Genomic DNA, 16,406 nt, shown 5'->3' on the forward strand with positions numbered 1-16,406 from the left:
CCTCGGCTGGAACTGATCTCCACACCAAACAGGATGAGCCGGAGTGCACCACTGCGGGGCTTCTAAGTCTGCAAGCACCGAGCTGAGAGCTAAGTATGCAAACACTTAGAGTCTTTGAAGGTGGTTTCCACTGCTGGCGTCCTCGGCTGGAACTGATCTCCAAGCCACTAGGATGAGCCGGAGTGGGCCACACTACTGCGCTTCTAAGTCTGCAAGCACCGAGCTGAGAGCTAAGTATGCAAACACTTAGAGTCTTCGAAGGTGGTATTCACTGCTGGCGTCCTCGGCTGGAACTGATCTTTAAGCCACTAGGATGAGCCGGAGTGCACCACTGCTGGGCTTCTAAGTCTGCAAGCACCGAGCTGAGAGCTAAGTATGCAAACACTTAGAGTCTTCAAGGTGGTCTTCACTGCTGGCGTCCTCGGCTGGAACTGATCTCCACACCAAACAGGATGAGCCGGAGTGCACCACTGCGGGGCTTCTAAGTCTGCAAGCACCGAGCTGAGAGCTAAGTATGCAAACACTTAGAGTCTTTGAAGGTGGTTTCCACTGCTGGCGTCCTCGGCTGGAACTGATCTCCAAGCCACTAGGATGAGCCGGATTGGGCCACACTACTGCGCTTCTAAGTCTGCAAGCACCGAGCTGAGAGCTAAGTATGCAAACACTTAGAGTCTTCGAAGGTGGTATTCACTGCTGGCGTCCTCGGCTGGAACTGATCTCCAAGCCACTAGGATGAGCCGGAGTGCACCACTGTTGGGCTTCTAAGTCTGCAAGGACCGAGCTGAGAGCTAAGTATGCAAACACTTAGAGTCTTCAAGGTGGTCTTCACTGCTAGCGTCCTCGGCTGGAACTGATCTCCACACCAAACAGGATGAGCCGGAGTGCACCACTGCGGGGCTTCTAAGTCTGCAAGCACCGAGCTGAGAGCTAAGTATGCAAACACTTAGAGTCTTCAAGGTGGTCTTCACTGCTGGCGTGCTCGGCTGGAACTGATCTCCAAGCCAACAGGATGAGCCGGAGTGCACCACTGTGTGGCTTCTAAGTCTGCAAGCACCGAGCTGAGAGCTAAGTATGCAAACACTTAGAGTCTTCGAGGTGGTCTTCACTGCTGGCGTCCTCGGCTAGAACTGATCTCCAAGCCAACAGGATGAGCCGGAGTGCACCACTGCGGGGCTTCTAAGTCTGCAAGCACCGAGCTGAGAGCTAAGTATGCAAACACTTAGAGTCTTTGAAGGTGGTTTCCACTGCTGGCGTCCTCGGCTGGAACTGATCTCCAAGCCAGTAGGATGAGCCGGAGTGGGCCACACTACTGCGCTTCTAAGTCTGCAAGCACCGAGCTGAGAGCTAAGTATGCAAACACTTAGAGTCTTCGAAGGTGGTATTCACTGCTGGCGTCCTCGGCTGGAACTGATCTCTAAGCCACTAGGATGAGCCGGGGTGGGCCACACTATTGGCGTCCTCGACTGGAACTGATCTCCAAGCCACTAGGACGAGCCGGAGTGCACCACCGCTGAGTCTGCGCTTCAAACAGGTTCTACGGAGTGAACCTCTGCACCGCTGCTGAGTCTGTGCTGCAAACAGGTTCTACGGAGTGAACCTCTGCACCGCTGCTGAGTCTGCGCTGCAAACAGGTTCTACGGAGTGAACCTCTGCACCGCTGCTGAGGCTGCGCTGCAAACAGGTTCTACGGAGTGAACCTCTGCACCGCTGCTGAGGCTGCGCTGCAAACAGGTTCTACGAAGTGAACCTCTGCACCGCTGCTGAGGTCTAAGTCTGCAAGCACTGCAAACACTTAGACTCAGGACGCACATGCCTGTCCCGGAGGCTGTTGTCTCGTCTTGTGAAATGACGAGTCTGATTCCGGTCCGGGGGCGTGTGTTCTCCGCGCCAATCCGTCCTACCATTTTTGTCTGAGTGAGATTTCGAACAGCTTTTTGTTGCGGGGTCCCACGGATGGCGCCAAATCTGTTAGGTCTAAAATTGGTAACAGGTTATGGTAGGGTCGGAAGGGCTGATCTGTGCCTGAAGGGCTGATCTGGGCCTGAAGGGCTGATCTGTGCCTGAAGGGCTGATCTGGGCCTGAAGGGCTGATCTGGGCCTGAAGGGCTGATGGAGTCCTGCGCTGTTTGTGCCTGAAGGGCTGATCTATGCCTGAAGGGCTGATCTGTGCCTGAAGGGCTGATCTGGGCCTGAAGGGCTGATGGAGTCCTGCGCTGCTAGGGCCGGAAGGGCTGATCTGGGCCTGAAGGGCTGATGGAGTCCTGCGCTGCACAAGGGCACAGACAAGAAGACAAAGGGTCAGAAGACCAACCCGGAGTGGTGCTCCGGACGGGCGCTTCGACACTCAAGTCAGTATGAGCAGGAGTGCAGAGCAATGTCAGAGCAAAAGCTTAGGGTTTTGATTTCCAGATCCCTCACCTTAGCACAAGTGAAGGCTATTTATAGTGATTCTGAGCCACCTGTCCAGGACAGGTGGTGGCCCCTGTATGGACCAGGTCTCATACCTAGGAGGGGCAGGTGGAAGTCCCTGATTGGTCCCGGTGTCACTCCTAGCAGGGACAGGTGTTGGCTTTGCAGTGGTCCCTGTGAGGGCCACGTGTCAACAGCCGATTGGTTGCATATTTTGGACCCCATCAGTTTTCAATCCTTCCTTCAGTCGCATCGTATTCTTCATCAATCCTCTTATGCCTATACCTCCCAATAAAATGGAGTGGTTGAGAGTAAACTTCGCTATCTTCTTGATTAGGCACGCTCTCTTATGTTTAAGATGTAGGTACCTAAGCCCTATTATAGTGATGATGTGCTTACTGCTTGTTTCCTTAGTAATCATCTCCCGTCTTCTGTGTTGGATAATCAAACTCCATTCTTATTGCTTCATCCCTCTAGTAATCCCTGTCCTTTGCTCCCACAAGTATTTGGTCGTGTATATTTTGTTCATAAGTTATCTTCTAGATTAGACAAGTTGGATGCTCGCTCAAAGAAAATGTGTCTTTTCTTGGTTATTCAAGAACACAAAAGGGGTATAACTGTTACAGTCCCACTTTGTGAAGATGTTTTGTTTCTGCTGATGTTACCTTATCTGGGACTACTCCGTACTTTTCTAACTCTGAGACTTATTTTGTTCATGCCAATGTACTGCCTCTTCTCATTCCTTCTTCCTCCTTAGATGTTGTACCTTCTTAGCTGCAAGTTTATACTCATGGCTCTCTTTGGATTTCACAGGCTCATTATGATGTGTCTGCCTTAGATCCACCTCCACCCAACTAATTGCCTTCCCAGCCTGACAGGTCTCCCTCAGATAATCAAGTGTCTACAGTTCCTTTTTATTCTCCAGTTGTTTCTTGGACCTATTCACGCATTTCTGGACATCAGTATCTCTCATTTTGTCTCTTATGATCACATTTCTCCTTCCTATATAAGTTTTCTTTCTTCTTTGTCCTCTGTTGTTGTTCCTAAATATGTTGCAGAAGCATTAGCTCATCCGGGTTGGCTTGTCGCTAAGGATGATTAGATTGATGCCCTTCATTCAAATGGCACTTGGAAGTTGGTTCCGCTACCGTTCGGTGCTTAGACCATTGGGTGTTGATCGGTTTTCGCCATTAAGTATTTTCCAGATGGTACAATTGATCATTTCAAAGCCCGCTTGATTGCGACGGGCTACACTCAGATGTTTAGAGTGGATTATACTGAGTCATTTTCTCTAGTTATGAAGATTCCATCTGCCTGGGTTCTTATATCTTTTGTGGTAAACTGGGGTTGGCCTTTGTATTAGTTGGACATGAAGAATGCTTTTTTACATGGTGACCTCATTGAAGAGGTTTATATGGAGCAGCCTCTTGGGTATGTTGCTGAGGGGAGTCGTCTCCGTAAGGCCCTTTATGACCTCAAGTAGTCTCCCCGAGCATGGTTTCAGAGATTTAGTGAGGGCCGTTATCAGCTTTGGTATGAAGGAGTGTGCTGTTGATCACTCGGTGTTCAGTTCCCATTCTGATGCCGGATATATCTTCTTGATAGTGTATGTGGATGGCATCGACATTACTAGAAATGTTAGGACAGGCATACAAAAGCTGAAAGTTTCCTTTTGACAGAGTTTTGCACCAAAGACCTAGGACGACTCAGGTATTTTCTCAGAGTGGAGGTAGCGTATTCTCGAGGTGGTCTTTTCTTGTCTCAGAGGAAGTCTGTGTTGGATATATTAGGAGAGATGGGATCCTTAGGAACGAAGCCTGTCGATGTTCTTATGGATCCTAATGTGAAGCTCTATCTAGGTCGAGGAGATTTGTTGGAAGACCCAAGTATAGGAGACTGGTTGGCAAGTTGATTTACTTGACTTTGACTTGTCTTGATATTTCCTATGTAGTGGGAGTGGTTAGTCAGTTCATGAGTTCTCCACATATCTCCCATTGGGGAGCAGTTCTGCAAAGAGTTAAGGACTTGAAGAGCGCTCCTGGGAAAGGCTTGTTCTTTAGAAAACATAATCATTTGAAGTCGGAAGAATTCACTGATGCAGAATAGGCAGGATCTCCAGTAGATGGGAGGTCGGCCACATGGTATTGTACCTTTGTTCGCCGAAATTTAGTATCTTTGTGGAGTAAGAAACAAGATGTGGTGGCTAGATATAGTGCGGAAGCAGAGTATCGAGCTATGGCTCACACTTGTTGAGAGTTTACCTGGTTGAGGTCACTTTTGTCTGAGATTGGCATTCTTTCCTCATCTCCAACATCCCCTCAAATCTTGTCTTTCATGAGGACGAAGCATATTCAAGTGGATTGTCATTTCATTTGTGAAGCTCCAAAAGGGAAAAATCTGCACTATGTTCACTCGATCTAGAGATCAACTGGCTGATGTTGTCACCAAACCATTGGGAAAGTCTAAGTTGACTGACATTTGTAACAAGCTGGGGGGTTGTATGACATATACACTTCAGCTTGAGGGTGGGAGTGTTCGAAGGGTATTTTAGTATTTGTTATCTTATGTAACCCTAATTATATAAATCATATTAATTGAGAGGTCTAATTGCAGACTCTCACTTTTCTCCAGATCTCTCTCACTTTTCTCCTGCTCCATCAACAGTGTTCATGCACTCATTTTTCACCACGGATTTGGTTCATACATGCCCAGCTGCTAAACGGATTCATTATTTGCTGAACTTTGACTCAAATGTGATGAATCTACATTTAGAGATCATCAAAACACCCCTTATAGTTTATGCGATCTACTGCTTCACTATAGTTTTAAGGGAATTGCTAGCGTCCATCGTAAAAGGCATTTCGCGGCTGGTCTGTCACATGTCAGACCAGCCACCTCTTGAATGAAGACAACAGCTTTTGTCTCCATTCACGAGGTGGCTGGCCTGACATGCGACAGACCAGCCGCGAAATGCCTTTTGCGATGGACCCTAGCAAATCGCTAGTTTTAATTTGTGCTGGTAAGAATTTGCTCTTTAAACATGTTGAAGTTGGACATGATGTTCCTTCTGCTGTACTGGTTGAACCAATTCTGTTTTGTGGGAATTTCTAGTCTTGTTTCTTGCTACAGATACCTAATTTCAGCTTAGGCATTTGGTCTTCCTTTTTGTGTTTTCTTTTGGTATTTAGACAGTAATCACTAATCAGAAGTCAGTGTATAATTTAACATACTGTTATTTATTTCCTTTGGCAGAGTGTACGTGTTATCATGAATGATGGACTCTCAACTATACCTTCGCATTGCCTTGATGTGTAAGATTCTTTAATCTCTCTAGATATTGACCTACATTTCTTTCATGGCTATTCATGTACAAGAGCCGTTGTTGGATGCAGATAGGTAATCTTCAGTTGTGTTAGTATAGCCGAACTAACTTGAAGGCATTTTGTTTTTGTTCTTTTTATCTTGTATCTGTGTCACTATATACATTTATTTGTAGGGAGATGATTTTTTCACCCACCCCTGTAGGATAATGCGCCCCCCTTTTAACGTGAATTGTGGGCAGACTTTAACACTTCTTGACGTCAAATAACGTTAAAAGGGGGGCGCATTATCCTACCCGGGGGGGGGGGGGGGGGGGAGGTGAAAAAATCATCTCCCTTATTTGTGTGTGTGTGTGTGTGTGTATATATATATATATGAGAAAAGTGTAGCTACACCGATGGCTTAAAATACAGTGGGCTCACATTGTTTGGGTGATCCAAACCATTCATTTGATAGGCCCTCACATATTTAGGGTGTGCCCAAAAAATCAGCTCCATTGGATGATCCCAACCCTTCAAACTGTGGAGGCAAAAATGGACACATTTGTGAAGGTTTTTACACGTCCATTTTTGCCTCCACAAATTGTAGGGTTGGGATGATCCTATGGAGCTGATTTTTTGGTCACACCCTATCTATGTGAGGGCCCATCAAATGAATGGTTTGCATCACCGAAACAATGTGGGGCCCACTGTATTTTAAGGCGTTGGTGTAGCTAACTTAGCTACACGTATGTGTAGCTACACTTTTCTCATATATATATATTGGGGAAAATGTTTGTGAGCTAGAGCTCTGTTAGCTCACCAAGGTCTCCAAAAGCTTAAGCTTTTGGAAAAAGGCTGTTGGAAGTGTAAAAACCTTCACAAATCTGTCCATTTTTGCCTCCACAGTTTGAAGGGTTGGGATCATCCAATGGAGCTGATTTTTTGGGCACACACTATCAATGTGAGGGCATATCAAATGAATGGTTTGGATCACCCAAACAATGTGGGCCCACTGTATTTTAAGCCGTCGGTGTAGCTAAGTTAGCTACACGTATTTGTAGCTTCACTTAACTCTCTCTCTCTCTCTCTCTCTCTCTATATATATATATATATATATATATATATATATATATATATATATATATATAGTTGCTGTGCTCGAGCACAAAAACAGGGGGGGCACATTTTGGGTGGGATCCAAAGCATTCATTTGATGGGCCCTTTCATGGGTAGGGTGGACCCTTTCATGGGTAGGGTGTCCACCAAAAATCAGCTCCATTGGATCACCTTAGTGTTTCCATTTGGACAGATTTGTGGACAAACAATATCTGTCCATTTTTGGCCCCACAAATGGACACCCATTGGTGATCCAATGGAGCTGATTTTTGGTAGGCCCCCCTTCCATGATGGGGCCTTCTAAATGAATGGTTAGTATCAACCCCCCAATGTCCCCACCCCCTGTTTCTGTGCTCGAGTGCAGCTAAGCTTAGCTGCACAACTCTTTTCTCATTTATATATATATATATGAGGAAAGTGTTGTTGCACTCGAGCGCACCTAAGCTTATATGCGCTCGAGTGCATAATCACATGGGTCCCGCATTTTTTGTGGTGATCCAAACCATTCATTTGCAAGGCCCTATCTTAGATAGGGTGTGTTCTAAAAATCAGGTCCATTGAATCATCCTAACCCGTCCAAAAGTGGAGGGAAAAAATAGGCGGATTTGTGGACAAACAGTGTATGTCCATTTTTACCTCCACAAATGGATGGGTTAGGATGATCCTATGGAGCTGATTTTTGGTACACACCCCATCTATGTAAGGGCCTTTCAAATGAATGGTTTGGATCATCATAACTAGGGGTGTAAATGAGACGAGCCGAGCTTGGCCAGGCTCGGCCAGGCTCGCGAGCCTTACCAAGCTTGTTAACAGGGGCGAATTGGGCTCTTTTTTTACCTGTCATGTACAAGTTTATCAAGGAATTATGGGGTAATGGGGGTGGCAAAACCAACTCATCAATCTATGTTGAAATATGTCATAATCTTACACTAAATCAAGTACTAAGCAGGAGGGAACATAATCAAATTTGTAAGGAAAAAACCCAACTCATCAACAACAATTTTTATCCCTACAAGCTACAAATTAACACCCATCATAATCAAGTTCATGGGTGTAATTGCATTCTAAACAAGAAATGAGACAATACAAATACATTGTCCTCATACTAAAACATTGGAATCTGCTGAGATTTTACCAATTAGTCTTCAAAGCTTACAAGCTATATCAAGTGATAAAAAAGCCCTTCCCAACTTGTCTAATACCAACTACACTTCACAATCCCCACAAACAAGCACATATATTGTTCAATTACAACTTCAAAACAAAAATCACTATGCGTGCATAGAAAATCACTACAAATCTTTCAACATAACCAATACTTCAGAGGTTCCCATAGGCCATAACTAAAAGCCCCACCACCTACAAAACAAATAGAGAAAAATTGTTAACGAAACAACATTATGCAATTAAAGTGGCACCTCTAAAATAATAAAGGCCAATGCAATAACATTATGCAAATAATGTGTCACACTTAAAATAACAAAGGCCACAAATGCTCATTAGCCTCATTTCATTACATACCCACTATTCTGGAGGCATCACCCACTCCATAGAAGGTTGCATGAGCATTGAGAGAAAACCCACCACAAATAACCCAAAAAAAAAAAACCATATTAATACATGTGGGTATATGATCGATCAACTTTAAGAGAAACCCACCACAAATAACCCACCACAAAAATGAATGATTACCTGAAAATAACAACAATACAACACAACCTGAATAGATAATTAGACCTACAAAAGTAACAACATACCACAATCTATTCGGCACCATCTGGAATAACAACTCTCGTATCTTCCTCCTCGACATAATCACACTGCAAAATTTAGTGTTACATAAACAAGTAATATATAAAATAATGAAACAAAAAACTTGCAAGTTATGATATGACACTTATCGAAGGGGGAGAGATGGCCTTCTGAGTAGTCTGAGCCAACTACCTGAACAAATCAAAGCATCCACTGTCTTTGGAGCTAGAGAACTTCTATACTGGTCCAATACCCTTCCTCCCGCACTAAATGCAGACTCAGAAGCAACTGTAGTGATTGGTATAGTGAGTATGTCCCTTGCCATTCTTGAAAGGGTAGGAAACTTGAGTGTATTCATTTTCCACCACTCCAAAACATCAAAAAATGTTTTGTCGCGTTTTAAACGAATTTCCTCCAAATAAGTGTCCATCTCTGACTTGGAAGATCTAACGGTTTCCGTAGATTGGCAAAATTCTTCAAATTCATCAATTCTTTGTAAACTTTGAAATCATTGTGAATTTTGTTCAATGGTAGATTGGCGCTCGTATTCGACTACATAAATATCATACAACTCATACAACGAGTCCCGAACTATTTTGATGTGAGTTTCATAATCGAAGACTGAATAGATTTTGAGGAAACAAAACTCAATTAATTTCATCTTATACCTAGGATCAAGGATGCTGGAAATAGCCATAAACAAATTGCAATCGCCCCAATACTTATTAAAATTTTCACCCATAATCTTTGCCATCTGTACCATATACTGATCATCAGAAAGTAAGTGGGTAGTTAACTCCTGTTTAATTTTCCACACTTCAGAAAGAAAAACATTTGCAGTGGGATAAGATGTTCCTGAGAATAATTTTGTCACTCTATTGAAAACCCCCAAAAACTTGCAAATTTTTTCTGCCTTGCCCCAATCAAGTGGAGTGGGAAGCCACTTGTAATTTGCATCTCTAGTAGCATATTGACTAAAAACATGCTTATATGTGAAGGCATGGTCAAGCATCAAATAAGTAGAGTTCCAACGAGTAGGAACATCTATGCACAACCCTTTAGAAGTAGGAACATCCAGTTGTCTTGCAATTTCTCCAAACTTGAAAAGACGAGATGGAGATTTCGTTAAATATTTCACACTTTCCCTTATCTTTTGAATGATTGAATCAATTTCCTTAAGACCATCCTGCACCATTAAGTTAAGAATGTGGGCACAACATCTAATGTGAAAAATCTTTCCCTTGTAGTGCAACTTATTCCTTGACTGGAAATTGATCTTCAATTGATCGGCAGCCACATCATTATTCTATGCATTATCCAATGTGATGGATTGCACCTTATCCTGAATTCCCCACTCTGTTAGACATGCAGAAATGGCATCACTTATGACAACTCCAAAATGGGGTGGCTCCAAATCACAAAAGCTAATGATGCGCCTCTGTAACTTCCAATCCGAATCAACAAAATGAGCAGTTAAACACATGTATCCAATAGTTTGGTTTGATGTCCAACAATCGGATGTAAGGGAAATTCTACCAACACCCTTGAAATTTTTTTTCAACTTCTCCTTCTCAGTTTCATAAACCTTCATGCACTCTAGTTTAATTGTGTTCCTTGACATCTTCTCATAACTGGGATTTAAAGACTTACATAAGATGTTGAACCATGTGTGTTCAACCATCTTAAACGGGTACTTATGCACAATGATCATCTTGGCAATGATTGCCCTAATCTTCATTTGGTCATAGGAAGTTATAGCAAAACCTCCAAATTCAATCCCACTACCATCAGCAGGTGGAAAAGAAATTGTAGATTGTTTGGTTCTTTTCCAACTCAAAGCTTTACATGAACCCATATGCCTTCTAAGGGTAGATGTGGTACCACCTCTCATCTTAGTAAATGTTGATCGACAACCCTTGCATTGATGTTTTGTAACCGTCTTTCCATTCTCCGTAAGTTCTGTATCCTCAAAACAAACCCAAACATCGTATTTTTTTTTCCTCTTTTTGTCTACATCCGTATCAATCTCTTGAGTCGTTTCATTCTCCCTGTCAGAAATCTGCAGATTCTCATCCTCATTCACATTCTCACCAGACACTACTTCTTTAGGATTTGGGGGATTAGTTTCATTCACAGATTGTTGAGATGAGGGCAAAGAAGACATCTGACTAAAAAAGAGACATAATAACTTCAAGACATATAATATGTTTCCTTCAAAGATTTTTCTCCATAATAGCTGCAATTTGATACTGCAAATTCACCAAGAGAAGGAATATAATATCCTAGCCAATGAAACTCAATTGGCCAACTGGGGCTGTAAAAAACTAATGGGTTCCAAAGGCTTTGCAATCTCCGCTTTTGAAAAATCGATGTATACTTAGGTAATCTGATTTTCAGGGGTGCAACTTGGGTTGATTTTTGAAAATTTGGGTTGAGCTTTTACAATAAAATGGGCTCGGTTTCAGGTTGACTCCAATTAAATTTTTAGCAAATGTTGAACCTAAACCCTTGATATTTGATCCAACAGCAACTTGGGTTGATTTTTGAAAATTTGGGCTGAGCTTTTACCATAAAATGGGCTCGGTTTCAGGTTGATTCCAATTCAAGTTTTAGCAAAAGCTCAACCTAAAGCCTTGATATAATGATATTTGATCCAACATCAACTTGGGTTGATTTTTGAAAATTTGGGTGGAGCTTTTACCATAAAATGGGCTCGGTTTCAGGTTGATTCCAATTCAAGTTTTAGCAAAAGCTCAACCTAAAGCCTTGATATAATGATGTTTGATCCAACAGCAACTTGGGTTGATTTTTGAAAATTTGGGTTGAGCTTTTAGTCTTTTACCATAAAATGGGCTCAGTTTTAGGTTGATTCAATTCAATTTTTGGCAAAAGCTCAATCTAACCCTTGATATTTGATCCAACAGCAGCTACTTCCACCGTAAGGCCTTGCACAGTTGCACCAAAGAATTTCTCTTGAAAATGAAAATTTGGGTTGAGCTTTTACCATAAAATGGGCTCTGTAACCTCTGTTTCAGGTTGATTCCAATTCAAGTTTTAGCAAAAGCTCAACCTAAACCCTTGATATAATGATATTTGATCCACCAACAACTTGGGTTGATTTTTGAAAATTTGGGTTGATTCAATTCAATTTTTGGCAAAAGCTCAATCTAACCCTTGATATTTGATCCAACAGCAGTTGCTGTTGGATCAAATATCAAGGTTGGTACTTCCACAGTAGGTCCTTGCACCATATAATTTCTCTTCAAAATGAAGAGAAAACCACCTAGAAGGGCAATGATATTTCCCCCCATAGAAAACCCCATAAAAAGCCCTAAAAAGATTCTCAAAATGAAAAAAAATAAAATTATGAACCAAAATAACTAACCTTGCTTCGAATGATCGAATCTGAGGCGAGGAGGAGAAGAAGGTGACGAAGAGCACCAGCGGGGAGCGAAGATTTGGAGAACACCGAAGGGGGGGCGGAGATTTTCTCCTTCTAGGGTTCCGTTAAAGAGAGAAAGGAGAGAGAGAGAGAGATGTTGGAGTATGGATGGGGTGCCGGATTTAATGGAGCTCGCCGGAGTTAGAGATGGTGGAGAAGTGGAGAAAATGGGTTTAGATATGTGAAGAAGATGGTAGAGATGGAGAGGGTTAGATCTAGGGTTTAGATGGAGAGGAAAAGATGAAGAGGTGGAGATGGAGAGGGGGATTCCTTGAAGGTGGCCGGATCTCCGGTGGATGGTCGGAGAAGATGAAGAGGCGGATCTCCGGTGGGATGGTTTTTTCGCCCAAATGAAGATGCCGTGCAACTGATTTTCTATAGAGAAAAAGTTAGAAGATAAGGTCATAACTCATAGTCATAAGGCTTTAAGCCTTTAACCCTAAATTACTCCTTATATTTTTCTCCCCAGGCCACCCTCTTTGTGCACATTCACCCCCCTCTTGTTAAATTGAGCCTTAACGAGCCGAGCCTGGCCTAGCTCGGGCTCGGCTCGTTAAGGATTCGAGCCGAGCCCAAACCGAGCCGAGCCCGAGCCAAAATTGACACCCCTAATCATAACAAAGTGGGCCCACATGAGTTTTGGGCACTCGAGCGCATATAAGCTTGGTGCGCTCGAGTGCAGCAACACTTTTCTCTCTCTCTCTCTCTCTCTATATATATATATATATATATATATATATATATATATATATATATATATATAAGAAAAGGGTTCCTGCAAACGTGTGCAGGTAAGTTACCTGCACACGTTTGCAAAAACAGGGTGGGGGCCACATTTTTTGGGGGATCAAAACCATTCATTTGGAAGGCCCTTCCATGGACAAGGTGTGGCCCAAAAATCAGCCTCATTGGATCGTCCTAACCCAATCAAAGGTGGGGGGGGGGGGGGGGGGGGATGGACAGACACTGTGTGTCCATGTTTCTGCCCATTTTTCCCCTCCACAAATGGCAGGGTTAGGATGATCCAATGGGGCTGATTTTTGGGCCACACCCTATCCATGGAAGGGCCTTCAAAATGAATGCTTTGGACCCCGAAAAAATGTGGTCCCCCACCCTGTTTTTGCAAACGTGTGCAGGTATGCTTACGTGCACACGTGTGTAGGAACCCTTTCTTCTTCTATATATATATATATATATATATATATATGAGAAAACTGTTGGTGCGCTTAAGCTCACCATTTTTTTGGTGCGCTTAAGTTGTTATAACGCCTCCCATTCGTTTAAATGTTTGGGTCCCGCTGGGTCCTACTTAAGCGCACCAATGGGAGACGTTATAACAACTTAAGCGCACCAAAAAAATGATGCGCTTAAGCTCACCAACTGTTTTCTCTCTCTCTCTCTCTATATATATATATATATATATATATATATATATATAGAGAGAGAGAGAGAGAGAGAGAGAGAGAGAGAGAGAGAGAGAGAGAGAAAACGGTTCCTACACATATGTGTAGATAAGTTATCTACACACTAGCTTAAAATACAGTAGGGGCCACATTATTTCGGTGATCCAAACCATTCATTTTTAAGGCCCTCACATAGATAGGGTGTCCATAAAAAATCAGATCCATAGGATCATCCTAACCATTCAAACTGTGGAGGCAAAAAATGGACTAATTTGTGAAGGTTTAAAGACATCCATTTTACCTCCACAAATCGTAGGGTTAGGATGATCCTATGGATCTGATTTTTTGTAGACACCCTATCTATGTGAGGGCCTTTAAAATGGATGGCTTGGATGACCCAAACAATGTGGGCCCCCACTGTATTTTAAGCTAGTGTGTAGAGAACTCTCTACACATATGTGTAGGAACCGTTCTCTCATATATATATATATATATATATATATATATATATAGAGAGAGAGAGAGAGAGAGAGAGAGAGAGAGAGAAGTGTAGCTACACACTCGTGTAGCTAACTTAGCTACACCGCCGACTTAAAATACAGTGGGGGCCCACATTGTTTGGATGATGCAAACCATTCATTTGATGGGCTCTCACATAGATAGGGTGCGCTCAAAAAATCAGCTCCATAGGATCATCACAAATCTGTCTATTTTTGCCTCCACAGTTTAAAGGGTTGGGATGATCCTATGGAGCTGATTTTTTGGGCACACCCTATCAATGTGAGGGCCTATCAAATGAATGGTTTGGATCACCCAAACGATGTGGGCCCACTGCATTTTAAGTCGGCAGTGTAGCTAAGTTAGCTACACGAGTGTGTAGCTTCACTTTCCTCACAGGAAAAGGTTTCTGAGCTATAGCTCAGATAGTTAGGGTTATGATTTGTGGAGGTTTAAAATGGATGGCTAGAAATTAGGCTCCTATAGATTGAATAGTTAGGATTATGGTATGGAGATGGTTTGTTAGGAACACCCTATCTGTGTGAGGGGCTATAGAATGAATGGGTAGGATGAGTCAAACAACATGGAGATGGTGTATTTATAGTGGGTTGCTTAGGCTGTGCTATAGCTCAGAAACCTCAAGCCTATATATATATATATATATATATATATATATATATATATATATATATATATATATAGAGAGAGAGAGAGAGAGAGAGAGAGAGAGAGAGAGAGAGAGAGAGAGAACGGTTCCTACACATATGTGTAGATAAGTTATCTACACACTAGCTTAAAATACAGTGGGGGCCACATTATTTGGGTGATCCAAACCATTAATTTTTAAGGCCCTCACATAGATAGGGTGTCCATAAAAAATCAGATCCGTAGGATCATCCTAACCATTCGAACTGTGGAGGCAAAAAATGGACTAATTTGTGAAGGTTTAAAGACATCCATTTTACCTCCACAAATCGTAGGGTTGGGATGATCCTATGGATCTGATTTTTTGTAGACACCCTATCTATGTGAGGGCCTTTAAAATGGATGGCTTGGATCACCTAAACAATGTGGGCCCCCACTGTATTTTAAGCTAGTGTGTAGAGAACTCTCTACACATATGTGTAGGAACCGTTTTCTCATATATATATATATATATATATATATATATATATATATATATATATGAGGAAATGGTTTGTGAGCAGCTGCTCAGATAAGCTTATCTGAGCAGAGCACACAAACATAGGGGGTGCCACATTATTTGGATGATCCAAAGCATTCATTTCATAGGCCCTCATATAGATATGGTGTGCCCAAAAAATCAGCTCCATGGGGTCATCCCAACCCTTCAAACTGTGGAGGCAAAATATGGACAAATTTGTGAAGATTTATACACGTCCATTTATACACAAATTGTGGAGTTAAAATGGACGTGTATAAATCTTCACAAATTTGTTCATATTTTGCCTCCACAGTTTGAAGGGTTGGGATGATCCCATGGAGCTGATTTATTGGGCACACCCTATCTATATGAGGGCTGATCAAATGAATGCTTTGGATCATCCAAATAATGTGGCAGCCCCTATGTTTGTGAGCTCTGCTCAGATAAGCTCATCTGAGCAGCAGCTGCTTGCAAACCATTTCCTCTCTTTCTCTCTCTGTCTATATGTGTGTGTGTGTGTGTGTGTGTGTGTGTGTGTGTGTGTGTGTGTGTGTGTATATATATATAGGGTTGGGATGATCCTGTGGAGCTGATTTTTTGGGCACACCCTATCTATGTGAGGGCCCATCAAATGAATGGTTTGCATCACCAAAACAATGTGGGGCCCACTGTATTTTATGGTGTCGGTGTAGCTAAGTTAGCTACACGTATGTGTAGCTACACTTTTCTCATATATATATACGCCTGAGCAGCCCTCTATATACGCCTATATATATGTATATCAGTTGACCCAAATACTGAGGATGTTTCTAATTTATCTTCCATCCCTTTACTTCTCATGAGTTCTCTTTTATTTCTTTTGATAGTGATCAATTTCTTTTTTCTTCAGAATCTTACGAAATGATTCATACAGGAGGAAAACCAATACAGAAACCCGGAACAAAATGTCCTAGCCAGAAAATCATTCTGTATTGGCCCGTTTCGTTCTGTTTTCGGATGAAACAGGGGGGAATGCCTTGTTTTTGTCCAAAATTATCTTGTTAAACAATATTCCAAAAATTACAGATTATCCTCTCAAACATCTCTGTGAGTTAAAACGCATGAAATGCCCACTACATAAAGAATTGCCAAACTACCCCCGATCCAAAACTGTACCAGCATTAGTGGAGCACACAATCTTCTGCCTGGGTGATGGATCACCACTAGAATGCAAGACACACACACAATATTTTTCTCAATTTTTCTGTAGTTCTACTTTCGACGCATTGTATACTGAAGGGAGGAGTCTTTGCCTTCGTCAAAGTGGTATATTCAAAAGA

General features: G+C 42.4%; 1 protein-coding gene across 1 annotated transcript in view; it reads left to right on the forward strand.

The window, feature by feature from the left end:
• Positions 1-16,406, forward strand: part of LOC143887555 (ARM repeat superfamily protein) — a 129,588-nt gene that overhangs the window by 64,095 nt on the left and 49,087 nt on the right. The window contains 1 exon segment of the mRNA XM_077391643.1: positions 5,662-5,720. Within this exon segment, the coding sequence (XP_077247758.1) occupies positions 5,662-5,720 (59 nt within the window).

Source organism: Tasmannia lanceolata, unplaced genomic scaffold (genome assembly GCF_043159265.1).
Source record: "Tasmannia lanceolata isolate RefF3 unplaced genomic scaffold, GAP_Taslan_0.1 ptg000012l, whole genome shotgun sequence".
Taxonomy (NCBI): domain Eukaryota; kingdom Viridiplantae; phylum Streptophyta; class Magnoliopsida; order Canellales; family Winteraceae; genus Tasmannia; species Tasmannia lanceolata.